Source organism: Quercus suber, unplaced genomic scaffold (assembly GCF_002906115.3).
Source record: "Quercus suber isolate HL8 unplaced genomic scaffold, Cork oak 2.0 scaffold_203, whole genome shotgun sequence".
NCBI classification, from domain to species: Eukaryota; Viridiplantae; Streptophyta; class Magnoliopsida; order Fagales; family Fagaceae; genus Quercus; species Quercus suber.
Window position 1 is genome coordinate 464089 of NW_027069661.1, and position 20528 is coordinate 484616.

Below are 20528 nucleotides of genomic sequence, written 5' to 3' on the forward strand. Positions count from 1 at the left end.
TTGTTTGGGATACAAGGTGAATTACCAGAGATTGTTTTATCTGAATTAGTACTTCCACATGTATAGAGAATTTATGAGAAAAAATGTTCGAGATACAGGGTTAGCAGTATATTGTAATTATTATTATTTTTTTTTAAAGTTATTTTAGTTGAATGAAATTCTATTGAAAGCTACACTCTCAAATTACCTAAATTTCAAAATATTAAAAACTATAGTCCAACTAAAATTCTATTATTATTAATTATTGTTAGGATAATTTAATTTAAGTAAAACTTATTACCTAAGTTCTAAGAAATCTAAAATTTTAATTTTTTATTTTAATGTATTGTGGATAACTAAATTTTGAGTTCGAAATAAAGTCAAACAAGTAAAATAGTTTCACAAATGTGAATTTGTATTGATGAATATATGGTACAATTCTCTGTGATTACAAAAGAGTGATCCTTTTATTCGATCTCCTTGAAAAACTTGTTGATCAGAATTGTGATAATGTGATTTTGACTCGAACACCAAATACCCTTCAATTTGGCTGAAGGATGGATCGATGGTCCTTGAGACAGAATTACAATGAATATCTAGCTACAAGCTTGTTAGAAATTTTTTGTCCTTCATGTTCTTTGCGTGTTCTTCGTCTTTGAAGGTTTGTGGTGGAAATTTTTCAGGACTTTGGAGGCTTAAATCCGTAGAGCTTCACGAATTTGTGGCTTCTTGAAGTTCCTGGAAGTTTTTGGGCTTAATTTCAACAAACTTTAAGATCTAGGCAGGTAGTTTGGATGATTCTGTTTCAAATATTTTTCATATTTGAATGATGAAGTTCTTGAAGTTCCTAGAGGCTTCAAGGCTTGATTCCAGCAAAGCTTCTGTGCTTCTATACTTCTAAATCTTCTTTGATGCCGCTTGTGGCATGGATGCCTTGGTGTCTTCCAAGATCTCTCCCAAGATGTCCTAGTGTGTAGAAATGTCGCCTTAGGAAGTCTTCTATTTATAGGAGTTTGTGGATAGGTGAGCGACACGTGACGAAATCTGATTGATGACACATATCATAGTCTAATTGTAGGATTTTTAAAACTTTTTCTCTAAGACACATGACATTTTTTGATTGGCTAAAATGTCTTGATTTTCAAGGTGACACATGTTAGAAATTGATTGGATTGCTTATGTCATTGCTTACACACGCCAGATGTTATTGCTTACACGTGCCGATGTGTGGCATATGTCATTACTTACACGCGCCGATGTGTGATTGACATTTTGTATATTTTTTTTGTATATTTTTATTTCATGACACTTAGCAAATTTCTATTGGTTTCTAAATGGTGATGGTAGAAACTAGTTGTAGTACGTGACGCTTTGTAATTGATCGTACTTTGTGAATTTGGTAGTATGATATGTTAACTTGTGATAGGTCCAAAATCTTCCCTCATTACATGTATAAATTACGATAACTAATTTAAAGTTTTAAATAGCTTATTAATAATTGATCAAAAAAAAAAAGTAGCTCATTAATTATTAAAATAGTTTGGAAAATATTTATAAATTTCTTTTTACATTATCGAGTATAGAATTGTAGATATTTTGTGATAAAAATAGACATTCATATAACACTCTGTTTATCTTGATGAAAAACCTCGCGTAAAGATAGTTTTTTATGTTTTTCAGTATTTAGTAGTATAAAAAAAGATAGTTAAAGGAAAATTATTTTTTGTCAATATAAAAAGTATGGCTTATTTTTAGATATTATTTTTTACTAAATTCTTTTAGAAAACAACTTTATCTCATGTTAAACTAAATAAGAGAAATTAAGAAGTTATTTTTCAACTTATTTAAAGTTATTAAATAACATTAAAAAATAAAATAATTTTATTGATAATAATTTTTGAAAAATAACTCCTTTTCCAGAAACCTCGATTTTTAAACGCGTAAGTCATAAATGAGAAAGCCTCAAAAGTCAAAAGAAGAATCAAATTCAAAAAAATCACTCTCTCTTTCTCTCTCGAAGTTGATAAAAAAAAAAAAAAAAAAAAAATAATTAAAAAAAAAAAAAAAACCAAAACAAAACAAAACAAAACAAAACACACAGTTTAGAAGAAACCAACCAAAGAAGCACCCCTCCTCCTTCCTCTCCCTATTAATATTAATAATATAATAAAAAAAATAAAAACCGCGAAGTCGTCGCCAACCGATCCGCCTCTTGTCCTCGCTGTTCCCTGAAATCACTTTTATTCTTCCCTCTCTCTCTCTCTCTCTCTCTCGCGTACACTTCGCAGTCCTTTCTTTTCCGATCTTCTTCAAATCGGTGTTTCAGGCTTAAGAGTTAGAGAGCGAAGATGAGTAGCCCCAACGAGGACCAGAACAAGGGCTTCTTCTCCGCCATGACCTCTGGCTTCTCCATGTTCGGTAACGCCATGCACCGATCCGTCAACGGGTACCTACTTTTCCCAATCTTCGTTTCCTCTAATGCCCATTTTTGTGTTTTCACTTTCTAATTCTGAGCTCCAAATATTTTGATCATGATCATCATGATCTATCGTTTTTACATGGATTGCTGCTTTTGATGCCAACTTGATCAGCTAGCTGAATTTGGGTACCAAAAAGTTTTGAAATTTAATTTGGGATTTGCTTGAGCTGAGCTGCACACCGTAAAGGACTACTGCCCAATTGTTAAATTTAGGGTTTGAATTTGAGAAATGGGTTTTACGTGAGTCCCTACTTTAGTTTTACACTGAGTAGTATCTCTGCTATGCTTTGGGATTTCTGCTATGCTTTGGGATTTGGGATTTTTCTCTAATGAGAAAATATGTGCCGGATCTTAATTGCTGTATGCTTTTTTAGGAGTGAGTGAGTGTGTCGAAAACTCGGCTAATTTGTATTCAACTCCTTTTGGTTCTAGGTTGCTTGGTTATGAAGGGGTAGAAGTGATCAATCCAGAGGGAGGCAAAGAAGACGCGGAGGAGGAAGCTCAGAGAGGAAGATGGAAACAAGAGGTGGTTTTTTTTTTTTTTTTTTTTTTTTCCAATTCCATGTTCTATTAAGTGGGGTTGTTTGGTCAATGGTTTTTCCCGTGCATTGTGTGCGTGGATAGTAACAATGTTGTTCTTCTGTTTTCGCGGTGTTATTTGTTTATATTATGATCAATTGTTAAAATACTCTACTAGTGTATTTCTTATTTGATACTTAATAAATATTTCGTTGAAACAAAAATGTGTAGGATTTCACCCTGATACTCTCTTAGTCTATATCTTGTTTGGTACTCAGTGGTAAAGGCAGATGGCATGTTTGTTAGACTATAGGGGTTTACTCTTTATGTTCACAATAGGAGAGCATTCCTAAGTTATTATTTACCATATTTAAATGTCTTCTTACTCAAATAATATAGCTTCATTGCTTCTGAACAAGAAATATAAATTATGTGCTTTCTGAATTTTCTGTTTTGAAGGCCCCTGCCAGATAAGATAAATAAAAATAAAAAATAAAATTCCTTTTGCCTAAGGTTTTGATCATTATTATTTTTTTTCTGATGTTTTGTGCTTATTAGACTGAATTGAGATGTGAGACAATTTCTTTTTTTGGCATAGTTATTCTCCATCTCTTATGATGCTTATAATTTTGGTATGGTTATTTTGCTTAAAAGGATAGAGACAGTTACTGGAAAATGATGCACGAATATATAGGCTCAGACATCACATCGGTGGTCACACTTCCTGTCCTCATTTTTGAGCCAATGACTATGCTTCAAAAAATGGCAGAGGTCTGTGTCAATTTCTTTGTGGAATGCCTGTGTTAGTTTTTTTTTTTTTTTTTTTTTTTTTTTTTTTTTTTTTTTTTTTTTAAATCTTCATATACTGTGTTATAATATGAATTGTACAATGCCTGTGGCAGTTAATGGAGTACTCCTACTTGTTAGATCGGGCAGATGAATGTGAGGATCCTTATATGCGGTTAGTTTATGCATGTAAGTATTCTCTTACATTGAATTTTCACTTGATGTGTGCAAGTATTTCCAGATGATGAATGGAGTTCATGACATTGATTGCAGCATCCTGGGCTATATCTGTCTACTTTGCCTATCAACGAACTTGGAAGCCTTTTAATCCTATTCTTGGGGAGACTTATGAAATGGCCAATCATGGTGGGATTTCATTTATCTCAGAGCAGGTGAGTCATTTCCTTGTTCTCTCCTTCTTTTTTCCCTTCTCTCATAACAGCCAGATTAGACAGACATTGATGGAAGGACTGTTTTGAAAACAGAATCAAACTTGGTGAACCAAAATGAAAACTATCAGACTTACAGGACCAAAATGAAATCAACTTCAAACTTTAAATGTCCTAAAGTAGTTGCCAAAAAAATCTCTAGTGACATTTGCACCCTATTTAACCTTCCTCTATCCCTCTTCCAACCACTGGACCTTTAGAAGTAATTTAGCAACTGAAGACCTTTAGAAGTAATGTTGTACATTTTTCTGTTTTGTGTTGTCTATATTTGAATGCTTCACCTTATATCTATTTTAGGTGAGTCATCATCCCCCAATGAGTGCTGGGCATGCTGAAAATGAGCATTTTACTTATGATGTGACGTCAAAGCTAAAAACTAAATTCTTAGGAAATTCTCTTGATGTTTACCCTCTTGGAAGGTAATACTTGTTCTGCTTTACTCCTTTAGTTGTTATCATAATTATAAAATAAAAATAAAAATCGGCTTATCATTATTTTATTTTTTTGTTATTCATTTTGCTCAAGATGAATCCTCTAAATCTTCAAATATTTATATTGTTTGCAGAACGCGTGTCACCCTTAAGAAGGATGGTGTGGTCTTAGATTTGGTGCCACCTCCTACAAAGGTTAATAATCTGATTTTTGGCCGTACGTGGGTAGATTCACCAGGGGAGATGATTATGACAAATTTGACTACTGGAGACAAAGTTGTTTTATACTTTCAACCATGTGGCTGGTTGGGTATTCCACATCTCTTAGAATTTTATTTCTTTTGGAATTGCTCAACAACTACAATGAATTTGATTATTGAGCGTTTTAATGGATCTATGATTCATTTGAGTTGGTGGCATTCCTACCAATGGAACTTTTGAATTGAGATGAACTGAAATTATGATAGTCTCGTTTGAGATGTTTTTCGATTTCTCACCCCAACTCCCCCCCCCCCTCCCCCACCGATATTTTGTCATCGTATTTACATTTAAAAGATAAAAGAACCCCAAGTTTAGTTTCAGCAACCATAGCAGCAGTTATATTATGTGTTTTGAATTTTACTTGCTACATTCTAGTTGGGTCCAATTGAAATTTGTGTTTCTTGCAGAGCTGGTCGCTACGAAGTGGATGGCTATGTGTATAGTGCTGCTGAGGAACCTAAAGTGTTGATGACAGGGAAATGGAATGAGTCACTGAGTTATCAACCGTGTGATGTGGAAGGGGAGCCTCTTCCAGGCACTGAACTGAAAGAGGTTATTCTCGTGGACTTTGCCTTAGTTATATCTAATTATCTATATATAAAATGGCATTTGGACATTGTTTTAATGGTGGGATGAGTGCACATAAATAGATGTTGTTAGATGGGGTTAACGTAGACGCAGGCGCTTCAGTTTTGGAGGACCTTATGGTGCCTGTATTTATGTGTTGGTTAAGAATTATATATAATGATCTCTTGACATCACATCAGTTGGCTCAGTTGTTCACTGTGGGATGTGAGCTTCTGTGTGGAGGCTGGAAAGGCTCTCTTAATTTTGTTACATAGATTAGAAAGACTGAAATGCAAGATTTATTACTCAACTAAAAGATAAATCCAAACAAGCAAGAGCTCACTAGTTGTTCTGCTTCATAACTTCTTTAGGAAGTCTTGGTCCCTTAGAGTATTGCCTCCTGCTCTGATGCAGAGACATATGCTACAAGAGGATGCTGGATACTGCACTTTCAAGGCCTTGAATATTTTATTCTGGCACATAGTTTTAGCTGGAAAACTCCTAGTCCAATTGATTTTATTAGTGTTGGGACAAATGCCAAGTGATATTAGCTTTGAATAAGATTGAATAGTCATTTTGACAAAGTATTTATTAATGGACCATGAACATGCATCCAGCAATCATTTCAGTGGGCTGATGGTCTTTAGGTATGGTCATGGGTTCATGGCTCTTGAACCATAAAAGTCTATCCCTCCTATGTCCATAATTGGTGTCTAACTTTAAAAATAATAAATATAAATAAATAACATTTTTGGGAAGGGACGGGTGTTTAATGCTTTGAATATCTCTAACTTTTTATATGCTCGTTCAGTTACATCGCTAGTGCTTTCGAAGTTCTCATAAAAGTCACAAATTTATGATTAGGATAAAAATAAGGATATTAAATTCTTTTTTTTTTTTTTTTTTTTTTTGGGCAAAGGACACATCATGGAAAAAAAGTAATGCACTGGAGGCTTGCTGGGCCTATAGACTATGGAGGAGGGGCCACTATCATCCCATAAGCCCCTTCCTGAAAATAATGAAAGTTGTGTTAAGTGAGATTTGATTCTAAGCCCCATGTAAAACCCCAAGTGATAGCTGGCAACCTTGATTTGATGAAGTTGGCCTGAGATAATGGGGACAGCGATTAGTAGTCACTAGTCAATGCCTATATAGATATGGATTGGTTGTACACATCTTCTTATGACTTAGTAGTTTCTAATTTTGGCTCCGTGGATATTTGAGCTGGTGCACGACCTACTTCTCCTAAGCAGCTTCCTATGATATTTTTTCCCCGCAGGTTTGGCATGTTGCTGATGTTCCAGAGAAGGACAAATTTCAATACACACACTTTGCACATAAAATAAACAGTTTTGACACTGCTCCTAGAAAGTTGTTGGCATCAGATTCTCGTTTGCGCCCTGATAGATATGCACTTGAAAGGGGTGATCTATCTAAAGCTGGTGCAGAAAAGAGCAGGTATCAATTAATTTCTTACATTCATTTATTTATATTTATTAAAATCCAGTTTATCTGTCTCTCTCTCCCTCTCTCAAGTCTATTTATTTAGTGGGGAGTTATCTAATAAGATAAAGCAGTCTCAAATTAATGTTTTTATGGAGCAATAACAAGTTTACTTATCTAATTATTTATTTATTTAAGTTTACTTAACAAGATAGAATAATATTAACCGTTCATGCAAACTGTTCCAGTATAAATTTTCATTTCTTATCACAAATTTCGCACCATAAAATAGACTTCATAAGGTTGATTCATCATTTCAACTTAAGGTGTTTACATTGTCTATTGATCACCTTCTTTCAGTTTGGAGGAGAGGCAGCGAGCAGAAAAGAGAAACCGAGAGGCCAAGGGACATCAGTTTACACCAAGATGGTTTGATTTAACTGATGAGATCGCATCTACACCTTGGGGTGATTTGGAAGTCTACAGATACAATGGTAAATACACGGAACATCGGGCTGCTCTAGATAGCTCAGATAGCATCAATGAGGTTGATGTTAGATCAACAGAATTCAGCCCATGGCAGTTTGGTAACTTGTCTGCCGAATGAGGTACTCTCATTCTATGTTTGCCTGTCTGAAGTCTGCAGTTAGCGGATGGAACTCTTTTGGTGTGATATTGGAATATCCATTGTTTGTTGGCATGTTTACATTGTATCACTGTTTTATATTTCCTTAATTGATCCTAGTTCTTTTACAGAAGTATTTACTTGTTCCACCTTTCTAAGGAACCCTTTTGGTAGTTCATGAAATATTTGTTATCTTTGGACCTTCCCATAGTCAATGAAGTTGGACTTCTATCCCCAAGCTTTTAGAGAAGGCCAGTAGACTTTACGAGCTCTGTTAGTTGGCCCATTACTTGTATAAATGTCTATCATTCAAAAACTTAATATAGTTTGTTGTCTTACTGTTATGATTTACAAAATTTGTTACCTTGTAGTACTGTTACCAATGGCTAGTGAATTTTAAACTTGCCTCCCATATTGTTTTGTTCTGATATTCAATTACGCATCATTAGGCTCTCCTTAAAAGTATCGAATTCTTCTTGTCGGTATTTGTGTATTGTTTGATAATTACATTATGGTAGTTTTGTCTATAGAATATTTAGAAAATATTGGATGAGTGTACCAAACCAGATATTACATTCAATTCCATGCATTGATTTTCTTCTGTTAGATGGTTGTGGCACCTAAGTATAGCTTGCAAATCAGCATATTCTCTTTGCACCAAAACAAAAGGGCAAATCCAGAAATTTTGCTTCCTCTTTTCAAAAAAAAAAAAAAAGAAGAAGAAATTTTACTTCCTTAATATCTACGTAGAGGCCGTGTCTGCAGGCCTACAGCATGCCAACATTGGGTCACTTGATGTGACCCAATTGTCTCCTTTCACTCATATAAAGATCAGTATAAAGATCACACGAGTGATGTTAAAACTACTACAAATTAATTTTACTATATTGGTATTATAAATTGATGTCAATTACTTTTAAAAAAAAATAGAAGAAATTAATATGCTGATTGCAAAAAAATCACATTAGTTGGAAAAAAAAAATTTGCAGTAAAATTGATAATAGTTATAGTAATTTCCAAAAATCATTTTGACAGATAAATTATGAATGTCTGAATTGGGAGAAGCATGGTCCTCGATGAAGGCTAGAATTTTAGTAGTACATGCATTTGAGAAAGGTTGCAAGTAGATGCGAATATTGGAGCAGAGAGGGAGATTTTTCTTTTCTTTTTTGGGCTGAAGCAGAGAGGGAGATTTGAATGGTAATCTGAGGATGCATAAAAAATCATGATTGCCCAAATCTGAGGAAGTCCAAGTGATTGGATTTCTGGGCCCATACTTCCTGTGAATAGTGGTTTCTGTTACTAGGAGAGAGCGATACCTTGGTTTAAGCTTTAAAATTGAGCATGGGGTTTGTCTGATGCCAGCTGAGTTTAGCTAAAACCCCACTGGCCTACAACTCTTCCCATTTTTCATGCTGGAATTGGGATGGTTATACTTTGCTGCATTAATGTTGTTGAAAAGTATACAAAGAAACAAAGTCAAACTGTATACGGAAACTCGGTGCAAGTAAACCCTGTGCCTGTGGGTATTTCTCCCTTTAGCTCCACGTGAGAGAGGAGAGCTGTACTTACCAGTTTTGCAAAGAGCATATCGTTATCTTTTTTTTCTTTTTCTTTCATTTCTTGCTAATCATGAGTACATCAACGATTTTCTCCAAAAGAAAAAGTACATCAACGAAATGGATAATAGGTCTATAACAAAACTTGTTGATCCATATCGTTTCCTCTGCTTCTGACTTATCTGCTCTGAAATCCAAACCATAAAAGAGATTGATTTTCGGGTTAATGATTTAATCATTACTTTAGATGATTGTTACGATGGAAATCATAATATATAAATGACAGCACAAATGATAATATTATTAGATTTATAGTTTGATTTATTAGACAAACAATCATATTATATTGGTTCCAATTAGTAAAATTCATTGTCATCAAATAAAAACTCTGGGTTTAAATTCCTCTATACAAAAAAAATCAATTAGTATATTGACTTACTAATAAAGAATAATTATCTCGAAAGGAAATCTTAAATTACAGTACTATTGAGTATTGTCAACCAAAAGAAACATTAATACATGAGTGCCCAAATAAGAAATTCCTTTTATTAGGACCTTAGCTTTGTCAGATAATTCTTCCTCAAAAAAAAAAAAAAAACTTTGTCATATATTTCTCACATTTCTGTGGTCAAACGTATTTATCCAGAACTTTTTGGTACAGAAGTTTCAAAGTAGAACTGATATTTAATGGTTCCTTCCAGCTGTTTAATCCTGTGACCACATTTGTTTTTAACGGTTCAAACTTAATATATTAACTCAGATACTAAGTAATGAAGCCTTAGTACTGCTCCACGACCAAACAAAAAAAAATCGACTGTTTGTGAACACTGAGCAGTAGATTTTGAAAATACTCACAAAGATGTTTGAGTTACGTGAAGTACTTCAACCACTCATGCCCTTTCTGAAATTGTCAAAATGGCACGACAGTTTCAGGAGTAAAGTGGCTAATTAAGTTTGAACTTTAAAGAACTGTAGGAATAGATAAAACTTGACAATGCGCAAGGATAAACTCACAACTTTTAAGGACATCTAAGCCGTCAGTTAAAGATGTAGGAAAATGTCTACGAAAGTAGTCGGTTTTTTATTAATTGATTTTGAAGAATGAGAAAGAAGAATGTTGTGAAATAGTGGGAATTCTAATATCAATTATTAAAATTTGAAGTCAGTAGAAGTGCATTCATATGAATAAAAAATAAAATATCTACACAATACAATAATATTTAATGTGATTCGACTAACTTCATGCCTACATCTATAGGTAACACCAACAAAAATATCTACTATCAACGATATGGATTATAACAACATTAATCAACACTTACAACTCACAAATTACACAAATAACACTCACAAAACTCACCAACAAAACAATCTATCACCTACTCTTCGAAAAAACCCGTCGCATGTACTTCTAGGAGCCTTTCATCTCTCCCCATGTGGGAAAAATCTTGGACAAAAACCACCAAACTCTTTGTAACAATGTTTATTTATAAAGCCTCAATCTTATTCTTTGTTAAACAAGGAATACCGTTACTTTTTAAACAAAGAATACTCTTCCTTTTATGATAAGGAGAATTCTTGTCTTTTATATCAAGAAAAAACTCTGTCTTGAAAAACCTTTCCTTCTACGTCAAGAAAACTCAAACTAGAACTAATTAGAAATTTGAGACAATATTTAACAAATAGTAGATTTAAAAAAAATAAAATTAAAATAAAAATAAGAACCTTAAATAAGCATAACTGCGTAAATCTTACACCTACTTCAAGACTTGCTGAATAGTTAGACACTTATGAAGTCTTTATTCAAGTGCTGAATTTTAAGTTGATGATGTTTGCTCCATGAAATACAAAGATTAATCATTTGTTATCATGCACTAGTAGAGCAGTAGGGTTGTTTAGGAACCCAAAGGATTAGAAGAGATTGATTGACATAACTAGAAAAAGTCACAGTTAATTGGTTTTGACAAATGGATTAAGCCGATTTTGAAGTCAACAAAAAGCTTTATAAATCTTAGGCTGTTGATCGCATGTTAGTCTTAAAATGTCGGCCAGGAGTGGATATAGGTAAGGACTATTAGTTGCCTCACAAGTCACAACCGATTAAGAATGTAGACAAGAAACTTGTTCTCTTTGTCCTCTTCATTATGTCACTACCTCATTTAATTTGTAAACAATTTGTTTGTCATGCATGCATGTATAGGCAGCTTGGCCTAGCTTTAGCTATCAGCAATTAGCTATGCGTGTGCTCCTTTTCTCTCTCTCTCTCTCTCTCTCTCTCTCTCTCTATATATAATATATATATCTTTTTTTTTTCTTTTTTTTTTTTGTTCCTAGCTTCTCAATGAGGATTTGATAACTTTATAGATAGGAATCCGATATTTTGGGAGTTTGATGGAACCAATTGAATTTTGCATTTTAACCTTCATTGTTGTCTTTTACCTTTTTCTTAATAGGGTTCCTTTTTTTTTTTTCCCCCTATAAAATGGCCCAATTAAATATAGTAATTTTAAGCTTTCAACTCTTAAACTGGTCGGTTGGCATGTGCATCGTGCAATCATAAAATTCTTCTTAAAAAATTAATAGAACCCATATTAATTTTCATTCAAATATTTTTGTCTTGTGTGAGATTGGATTATAAGTCAGTTTATTGCTTATTTTTCTTACTATTTACAGGTTTTATATGAGTTATCTACTTATTTTATTTAACTTCTTCTTTCTTTCTTTATTTTTTGTGAGTTCTACTTAAATCAACTACTTATTTTATTTAACATTTACTTTTTATTTACCAAATTTTTAGTAAAAAATTAGATTATAAGCAGTTCTAAAACGCGCATTATTTCATTTATAAAATAACAAAAAAGTAGATAGGTAAGGATATTTTGAAATTTATTACTTGCCTTTTATTTTAGAATGGAGAGAGAGACACATGGAGATAGATATGGTCCACTTTGACAACCTAGGGACTTTATTTTTTATGCCTTTGAAATCTTTGCACTTAGAAACTGATGGCGGAATATACTATGTCAGATTCTTGGAAAAGCACCTTCCAGGTTAATTGGTTCTGTGGAACCGACGATTGTTAGTTTGACTTTGTTGCTTTGTGCAATGGTTTCGGTTTTTGATTGAGTTGTTTAGCCGCTTAGGGTTTGAAGTGTCGGGTTGTTTGTTTTTAGTAAAATTAACTAATTTGGCTTAATTTTATAAAAAAAAAAATTACTATTGGTAATTTTTGTTGATAGGCTAATTTTTCTATGCTTGTGTATTTTGTTTTAGATTTTGAATTTATAAATATTTTTATAACCTTTAAAATAAGGAAAATGCTAGAGCTATAAATGTTTTTGTAAATTACTAATGTGGTTAGTGATTATTGTTATGTAAAAAAGTAATGTAAGTGGTGGGCTCATATGCGAACTAATAAAAATTTGCTACCTCAATAATTTGTAAAAATATTATAGAAAAGTTTGTAACTGTAACATTATTCTCAAAAGAATTAAAGATATTGTTAAAGGCGGGCAAAATGTAAATTTATAAAACAAAATTGCTGAAATTAATCCCTATATATATACTAATAAATTTTTTTTTTAATATAATTGGGGGGTTGCCATTGCCCCCATTGTCCAAGAGTGGCTTTGTCTCTAGTTCAACTTGCACAGTGTAACTTTAAAAATGTTACATCCTTCAATATTTTTTTTAATTGGATATGAATTATGACAAATTCAATGTTGAATTATATTTTCTTATTATACCCTTCATGTTTGCAAAATTTCAAAATAATCAAATATTAAAAAAACTATCTCATGAATAAAACATTTAAACTTTAAGTTTTTATATTTTAAAATTATGCATAAACAATGAGTTCATGGATAAATAAAAAATAATAAATAATTTGTGTACTTTAAAGGTGAGATTTTCAAAATATTAATTCAATAAAAAAGTTATTAGTGGGTGCAATATTACTTAAAGTTACATCAACATCAAGTGTAGCTTGATCATTACCCTTTAAAAAAAAACTACATCAATCTATGTATTGAAAGTGCATGAATTAGATTGCATTTCTAAATTTTCCTTGACCGTGGTTAGGTATACCTATTTGCTGTAAGTAGATCTATTTTTTGGGCTTATTTTGTTAATTCTGTCATGGATGCATATAAAATAGGCTAAAATGCAAATTATATCTTCTAAGTTTGATTGAAATTCATTTTAATCCTCTAACATTACTTTCATTCAATTAAGTTTTTTAAGTTTCAAATTTATTCAATTCAAGTTTTTTGTCCAATTCCGCTATAAAAATGCCACTAAGTATGCAATTAATTAATAAAAAAATTAAAAAATATCACATGAAAATCTATAAAATATTTTTATTAATTTTATAGATTTTTTTTTCTTGTGAAAATAAAATATTTTTAATGGAAATTTTTAATTAAATTGAATAAAAGACTTGAATTGGATAAATTTGAAATTTAGAAAACTCAATCAAACAAAAATAAAGTTAAGAAACTGAAATTAATTTCAGCCAAACTTGGATGGTGCAATTTGCATTTTAGCCTTTGTAATATTATGTGAACTTAGTTAGCATCTTCTAGAGTTCTTTAAGATTACTCTAAAAATTTTAAACTCCTATCAATCTATTTTGAAATGAAAAAATTGTATTTCACCTCATAGTCCATAATTAAAGTCGATATAAAAAATATTGTGATAGTCAATATTTTACTTAAATGTTGATAATGTGGTAAATTTAATCCATTCATTTTAAAATTAATTGATAGAATTTAATGAACTTTACAATAGTCATCATCCTAAAAACTTTAGAAAATCTTAATATGAAGTGAGCTTATAAGATTGTCAAATCTTTGTACTATATTTATAATCTAAGTACGTAAACCAACCCTTTTTGTACGGTGAATTACTGAATAGTGAATACAGAGTATGAAATATGCCTAGTGTTTGGAATACATATCCAAGCATTAGGTTACCACTTACCAGTTAAATTTCAATTCATGACAGAGTATGTTTTGAATTTGGGTGTGAAAATAGTTGTGTCCATGTAGAAAGAAAAAATTTAAGATTACAAAATTTTTCACAACTTTTTGTTACAATGGTAATATGATAAAGAAAAAATAATAAATCTATACATAAATACCGGTTAACCACTCAATTGATCACGTAAGAGTCATGAAAAAAAATTATAGAATAATTTATAGTTGCAGAAGAAATGCCCTCTTGTTTCTGAAGCAGGCCCACATTGCTTATGTGCACGGCACATAATTCACATATCTGGGAATCGCCCAGTGTACGATAAAACCAACCGAAAGATTAAAAAGGAAGAGAATTTCCGTGGGACAATAAGAATCAGACGGCCAAAAGAATCTTTGGTCAGGACAGGCATAATTGCCCCTTTATTACTCACCCAATTTACAGCAAGAATGAGGAATCTGCTGCCACTTTTTTTTTTTTTTAATCTTTTCTAATCATTGCATTAGGATAAGTAATAATTTCTTCTCAGAAAAAAAAAGATAAGTAATAATCAACTTAAAATTAATGAGAGCCATAACTAAATTATAAATATATAAAATGTTAAAATGTTGCAGAGTCTGTGTTGAAAGGCTCTACGGAACAGAAGTGGGGAAAAGATTTTTGTTTGTATGAAGTCTCAACTCAGCAACAGACTCAATGACATATCAATATCTCACTTGCCATCTAAGACTCGGATCTGATTGTCGCTTTTACGTCAAGAAATCTCCTTTTAAGTTACGTGAACTTCAAAGTTCTAACTCCCTCCTAACCTTTTCTTTTTTTTCCACTTTAAAATCTTTCTAGTGAATTAAACAGGCTGCATTCATTTTGACCTTGACAAGTGAATAAAAATACTCTTCATGAATATGAGAGTTGATTTTTATTGAGTTACTGGGTTTTAAAAAGGTTAGACAAAAATGTAATTATATCTATATATATATATATCTATAAAAAAAAAGTAAAATTTTTAAAAATTGTATGTAAACTTATGCAAACATATTTGAACTTTCCATGCTATGATTCCCAACTTCATTCCTAGTTCCTCCCAAACATGTGTGGTTTTATTTTTTCATATAATCTAGGAATAAATAATTTTCACTTAAATTTCTCAAAACTATTGTTGAAGTGATAAGTTAATTGCTATATGAAAAAAATTGAAAGAATAGTGATGTTTAGAATAATTACAACTCATCACATCATAATAAATGTGAAAAAAGTGTAATAGTAAAGCTCTCTATTTTCACAGTCATATAAGTTGGGAGGGAGTTTTAGGGTTGGGTATGGATTGGAAGAAATAAAGAAAATTCTCTTATAAAAAAAAGGACATCAATTAAATTTCATAGTATTACAAGCATCAACAATATATTCTCTATTTTCACAATCATATAAGTTGGGAGGGAGTTTTAGGGTTGGGTATGACTTGGAAGAAATAAAGAAAATTCTCTTATAAAAAATAGGACATCAATTAAATTTCATAGTATTACAAGTATCAACAATAAATTCTCTATTTTCACCTATCAAAAAAAAAATCTCTATTTTCACAATCATATAAGTTGGGAGGGAGTTTTAGGGTTGGGTATGGCTTGGAAGAAATAAAGAAAATTCTCTTATAAAAAATAGGACATCAATTAAATTTCATAGTATTACAAGCATCAACAATAAATTTCAATTTTTGATAAGTTCTTTTTTTTTTTTTTTTTAGCTGTAATAGTTTGTTTTGAATAACATTTTACCTTTGGCAAATATCAGTGCATCAATTGCCAACAATCAATTTTTTTTAATGGGAATTGTCAACAATAATTTTATAAATGGTACTATTTCACTTAGGGATACTCCACGTTGAAGGCAGAGTGGTCATAGGACCACCCTAACCTAAAAATAAAAATGATTATATATAAAATTTAAAAAAATTATGATTTTTTTACCCTAAAAAATTTTTTGTGACCGCATTAAATTTTTCTAAGCCTAAAATAATTAAACTTCAAACAAAGTTTGACAACAAACTTGGTTATAAACTAAGATTACAACTCCACTCAATATTTTATTTATTGGTGTGAATTTAGTAGTGGATTACATTTTCTTTTTATATCTTCCATACTTACAAAATTTCATGAATATCAAAGATCGATAGCTATATTATCAATCAAATGTTTAAATTTCGAGTTTTTGTAGTTTAAAATTATACATAAAAAATAAGTTTATGGATCAAATAGTAAATAACATTCGATTGGCATAAAATTTGACAAATGTTTTAAAAACATAAAAAAAAAAAAAAAAAGCAATTTAAGGATCAGATTTTCAAAATATGTAGTTATGTTAATTTGTTTGGTGAGAATTATAACCTTATATTACAACTAAGTTTTAGTAAAACTTTATTCTTAAACTTTGGTCCCCTTAACTATATATCAGGCTCTTACAAACAAAAAGAAAAAACTCAAGAAAAATTTTATTGAACTAAATTTTGAAAAAAATATAGCTTGCAACATTGATAATGCGACTATTATAATTGTAAGACTTTATATATATTTATATGTGTGTGTTTTTTTTGTGTCAATATATAAAATTATCTTTTTATTAGATTTTGTATAATTTAATGACTACCTTAAAAAAATTCCTAGATTGCTAGAACCTCCACTAATTTCACTTGTCTTTGTGAGTTATATATATATATATATATGACAACATAAAATATACAAATTAATCCTTAAATTTTGGTTTAGCTTCTATTTTAGTCCTTTAAAATTGAAGAGTAAATTTGTTTAATACACAAAAATTTAAAAGGTATTAATTTAATCATTTCATAATCTTGTCATTTAAAATAGAATCTGACCAGAACTTTAGAGAGCAAGCACGATATTTGTGTAGATATTAACATGACTTGTTATATATATTTATACAAATTCCTCTTTGCAAACATTGTTGTCCCCCATCGAGAGTCAATTAATTTCAGCTGGCTATGCAACAATGTTGAGAACAAGGTGGAGATCGATCTGATAATATTATTAATTATACAATAATTAAATGTGTGTTGAATGAGCTGGGTAACGTTCTCTGAAGTTCTGCTATTCCATTTGTGTTGTGATCAGTAATCACACGCATTTGATTGCTGTGGCCAGTTTTATTGATTAAACAACAAAACTACAAAAGCCTGCAGCGTTGTCCATTTTTCCAGCCTTCTTGGGGATGGATTTTTGCCTTTTATTATTAAACGCTGCCTGACTCTCTCGCGTGGCCCACCTAGCTTTCAAAGCCTAGGCAACCCATGCACTCCAGCTAGTCAATCATCATGACTCATGTGCCAAACTTAACACCCAAACCTCCTAATGTTATTCAAATAAATTATTTTAGATCTTTTCTCACAATGCTTAATGTATGCCATGATGTTATGTAATGAAAATGATATCAGTAATAGAATCAAGTAAAAATGGTACTTAGGTTTGTTTGAAATTTGTTTCTTTTGTTGAAATTAAAAATTTTTTGCTCAAAGTATTGTAAATAAAGGTAAAAGTTTGCTGAAATAGTATAGTAAGACTCATGAATAGTACCAAAAAGTGCAGTAAAGCTCATAAATAGTAATAAAAATAAGCTGAATAGTAAAATAAGCCAGTAAAAAATAAACTATCCAAATGGACACTTATTCAATTAAAACTCAACACCCAAGTTGTTAAAAAAAAAATCTTTAAAAAAAAAGTTGTAAAAAATATGTTAAATTAAATAAAAAAAATCGGTTTGTACTTTTTTAAGTTTTATTTATCCCTCTTGATATTTTAATTAGCTTAAAACAACCTCGAAAAAAAAAAAAAAAAAAAAAAAAACACCAAAATGACTTGTGTTTCAATGGCTGAGGTAGTGGAAGTGGACTTCTTTGTGGTGGATGCATTCTCCCCCTACACGGCCATTGTGGCTAGACCATGACTTCATATCCTTGGGGCTATTTCTTCAACTCTGCATCAGAAGATGAAGTATTCGTTAGGAGACCGGATTGAGGAGCTGGTAGGGAACCAATCCATGGCTAGGCAGTGCCTTGTGTTTGCAATTTTGCATCAACCAGCAGCTGAGTCCTTGGCCTTTGTTAAGGGAGGCTTATAGCAGTCAAAGTCTCCGATATTTGTTATGTTTTTAAAATTATGACTTTTGGGTTAATTCACTCATTCTCCTAAATCTTAAAACCGAGCAATGTCTTTCCAAGTTTATTGAAAATGTGCAAATTCACTCATGTTGTTAACAACTTTGGTTAACATTTGAATTCAATGAAAGTTGTTACCGACATGGGGAATTTGCACATTTTTGATAAATTATAGGAGACATGGCTCAATTTAGAGTTTCAGGGGCTTGAAGCGTACCCCATAATTAAGGATGGGAAGTGCAATTAACTCAAAAATTAATTTTCTTTGAAACTAGCATATGCTCTCTCTCTCTCTCTCTCTCTCTCTCTCTCTCTCTCTCTCTCTCTCTCTCTCTCTCTCTCTCTCTTTGTTTTCACTATCTCTTAAGCCCCAAGAGCCAACACCCAAACGACACCCAAACGGAGAATTTCAAGAAAAGTGGATATTCTGTTAAATTTTTTGAATCTAATAGAAATTGTTAATGGTATGGGGGAGTTTGCAAAATAAATTAGTGGGGACGTGGCTTGGTTATCTGGCAATCTTGAACAACTAAGAGTTGTTAATTGAAATATAGAACTTTTTTTGGGGGGGGGGGGGGTGGGGAAGAAGAAACATAGAAATTAATAGTGAACTGTTTTATTAGAAATGATTATAGCAATTGTAAGTTTTTTTTTTTAAAAAAAAAAAAAAAACCNAAACTCAACACCCAAGTTGTTAAAAAAAAAATCTTTAAAAAAAAAGTTGTAAAAAATATGTTAAATTAAATAAAAAAAATCGGTTTGTACTTTTTTAAGTTTTATTTATCCCTCTTGATATTTTAATTAGCTTAAAACAACCTCGAAAAAAAAAAAAAAAAAAAAAAAAACACCAAAATGACTTGTGTTTCAACTCTTTTAAGTTATTTAGGTGGGTCCTGTTACATATTTGTTTCAATATATGAGGTAATATATCACTCTGGTGGTGAGAGAATAAATTTGAAAGAAATAAAGTTATATCAATATGATTTTCAAAAGTTCACTCGAGAAATTCTTGCATGAAAATTGAGCAAAGTTTTCTGTTTGAAGATTGCCCAGGCAAATGTCGCATGAGAATTGAATGAGGTTCCAGTTTAAGATTGTTTGAGTAAGCGTTGTATGAAGATCAAGCGAAGTCTTTGTTGAAGAGTATTTGATGTTCAATTGAGTGAGATTAAAAAATAATAATTTTTTTTTTTTGCATAATTGTGCAAATAAGTGTGCCTAACTTGAAAATAAAAATCTTAATGATAATTATAGGGGTATTGGGCCCGGGGTCCATTACATGTTTATATTTTTGGGCCTGTGACCCAAGCCGAGGACGAAGGGTTGATCGAGAATGGGAAATCTTGGTCCGAAGAGACAGTGGTAGTAAATAAAAAGGTTAGTTTTGGTCATGATGGCTCAAGAGGGTAGGCCGAGGATAAATACATCCTCGGTTCACCAAAACCAAGGTCAGAAGAGGTAGTCTGTCGTCCCAGATAATGTTCTAGGAAGTTCTGTCGGTGCGGATAAGCATTGCAGAGACATCAGACGAAGAGAAGTCCCAAAATATCTTAGGGAAAAGCTGTTACCACCACATTAAATGCTTTATAGCTAATTTCCTAGCTGCATTAATGAGGAGAAGACCCTTGAACAGTGCAACGTTAACTGCCCCAATGCGTAGAGAGCTTAAAAGGGTGTCCGATAGGACAAGCACTCAAGTAGTAACTTGGATGACCAACAAGTGGAGTGTCAAAATTGTCTAAAGAGAGCTATATAATGGAAGAAACACTCTACGGAGAAAGGAGATCAAAAAAGAAAGAGAAAATCATTGTAGCATCAAGAACTAACTTTGTAATCAAACTTGAAAGAAATATATAAGAACAAATCTCCTCGAACTTTGCCGAGAACGATTTTCTTCATCATAACCCGTCTATTTATATCTTCTTGTCATCTAAATCTATTTCGGTGTTTGTTTGATTCATTAGAGCCTAGTTTTTCTGACTCATTCTCTACAAATTCATTGTTTTGGGCTTTTTGGGTCTGGGTCCATCCATCTCTTGGGCTAAGGACTCGAATCTGGTCCTTACAATTGGCACCATCTGTAGGAATTACTGGTGTTATAGTGAATCCAACTTTCAACGATGGTAGGTTCAGGTCCACACCAAGCATAATCTATAGGGTCTCAACGCCAAGATCACTTCCATGATCTTAAACGGAAAAGAGACCAGAAGGGAATTGTACATACTACCCATACCAGTAAGAGCCAATCTCGGGGTAAAAGCCACATCTCTCATGAGGAGAATGCCAGAGCC

The 20528-nt window shown here is 31.9% G+C and overlaps 1 protein-coding gene across 1 annotated transcript; it reads left to right on the plus strand.

Annotated features, from left to right (window-relative positions):
* The first annotated feature begins 2104 nt into the window (after positions 1-2104).
* Positions 2105-7951, plus strand: LOC112016084 (oxysterol-binding protein-related protein 3C). The gene is made up of 10 exons (XM_065779244.1): positions 2105-2425; positions 2891-2984; positions 3632-3748; positions 3880-3952; positions 4037-4155; positions 4510-4631; positions 4778-4953; positions 5314-5456; positions 6751-6929; positions 7275-7951. The coding sequence occupies exons 1-10, from the start codon at positions 2328-2330 to the stop codon at positions 7519-7521; spliced, it is 1368 nt and encodes a 455-aa protein (XP_065635316.1). The 5' UTR covers positions 2105-2327; the 3' UTR covers positions 7522-7951.
* The last annotated feature ends 12577 nt before the right edge of the window (positions 7952-20528 follow it).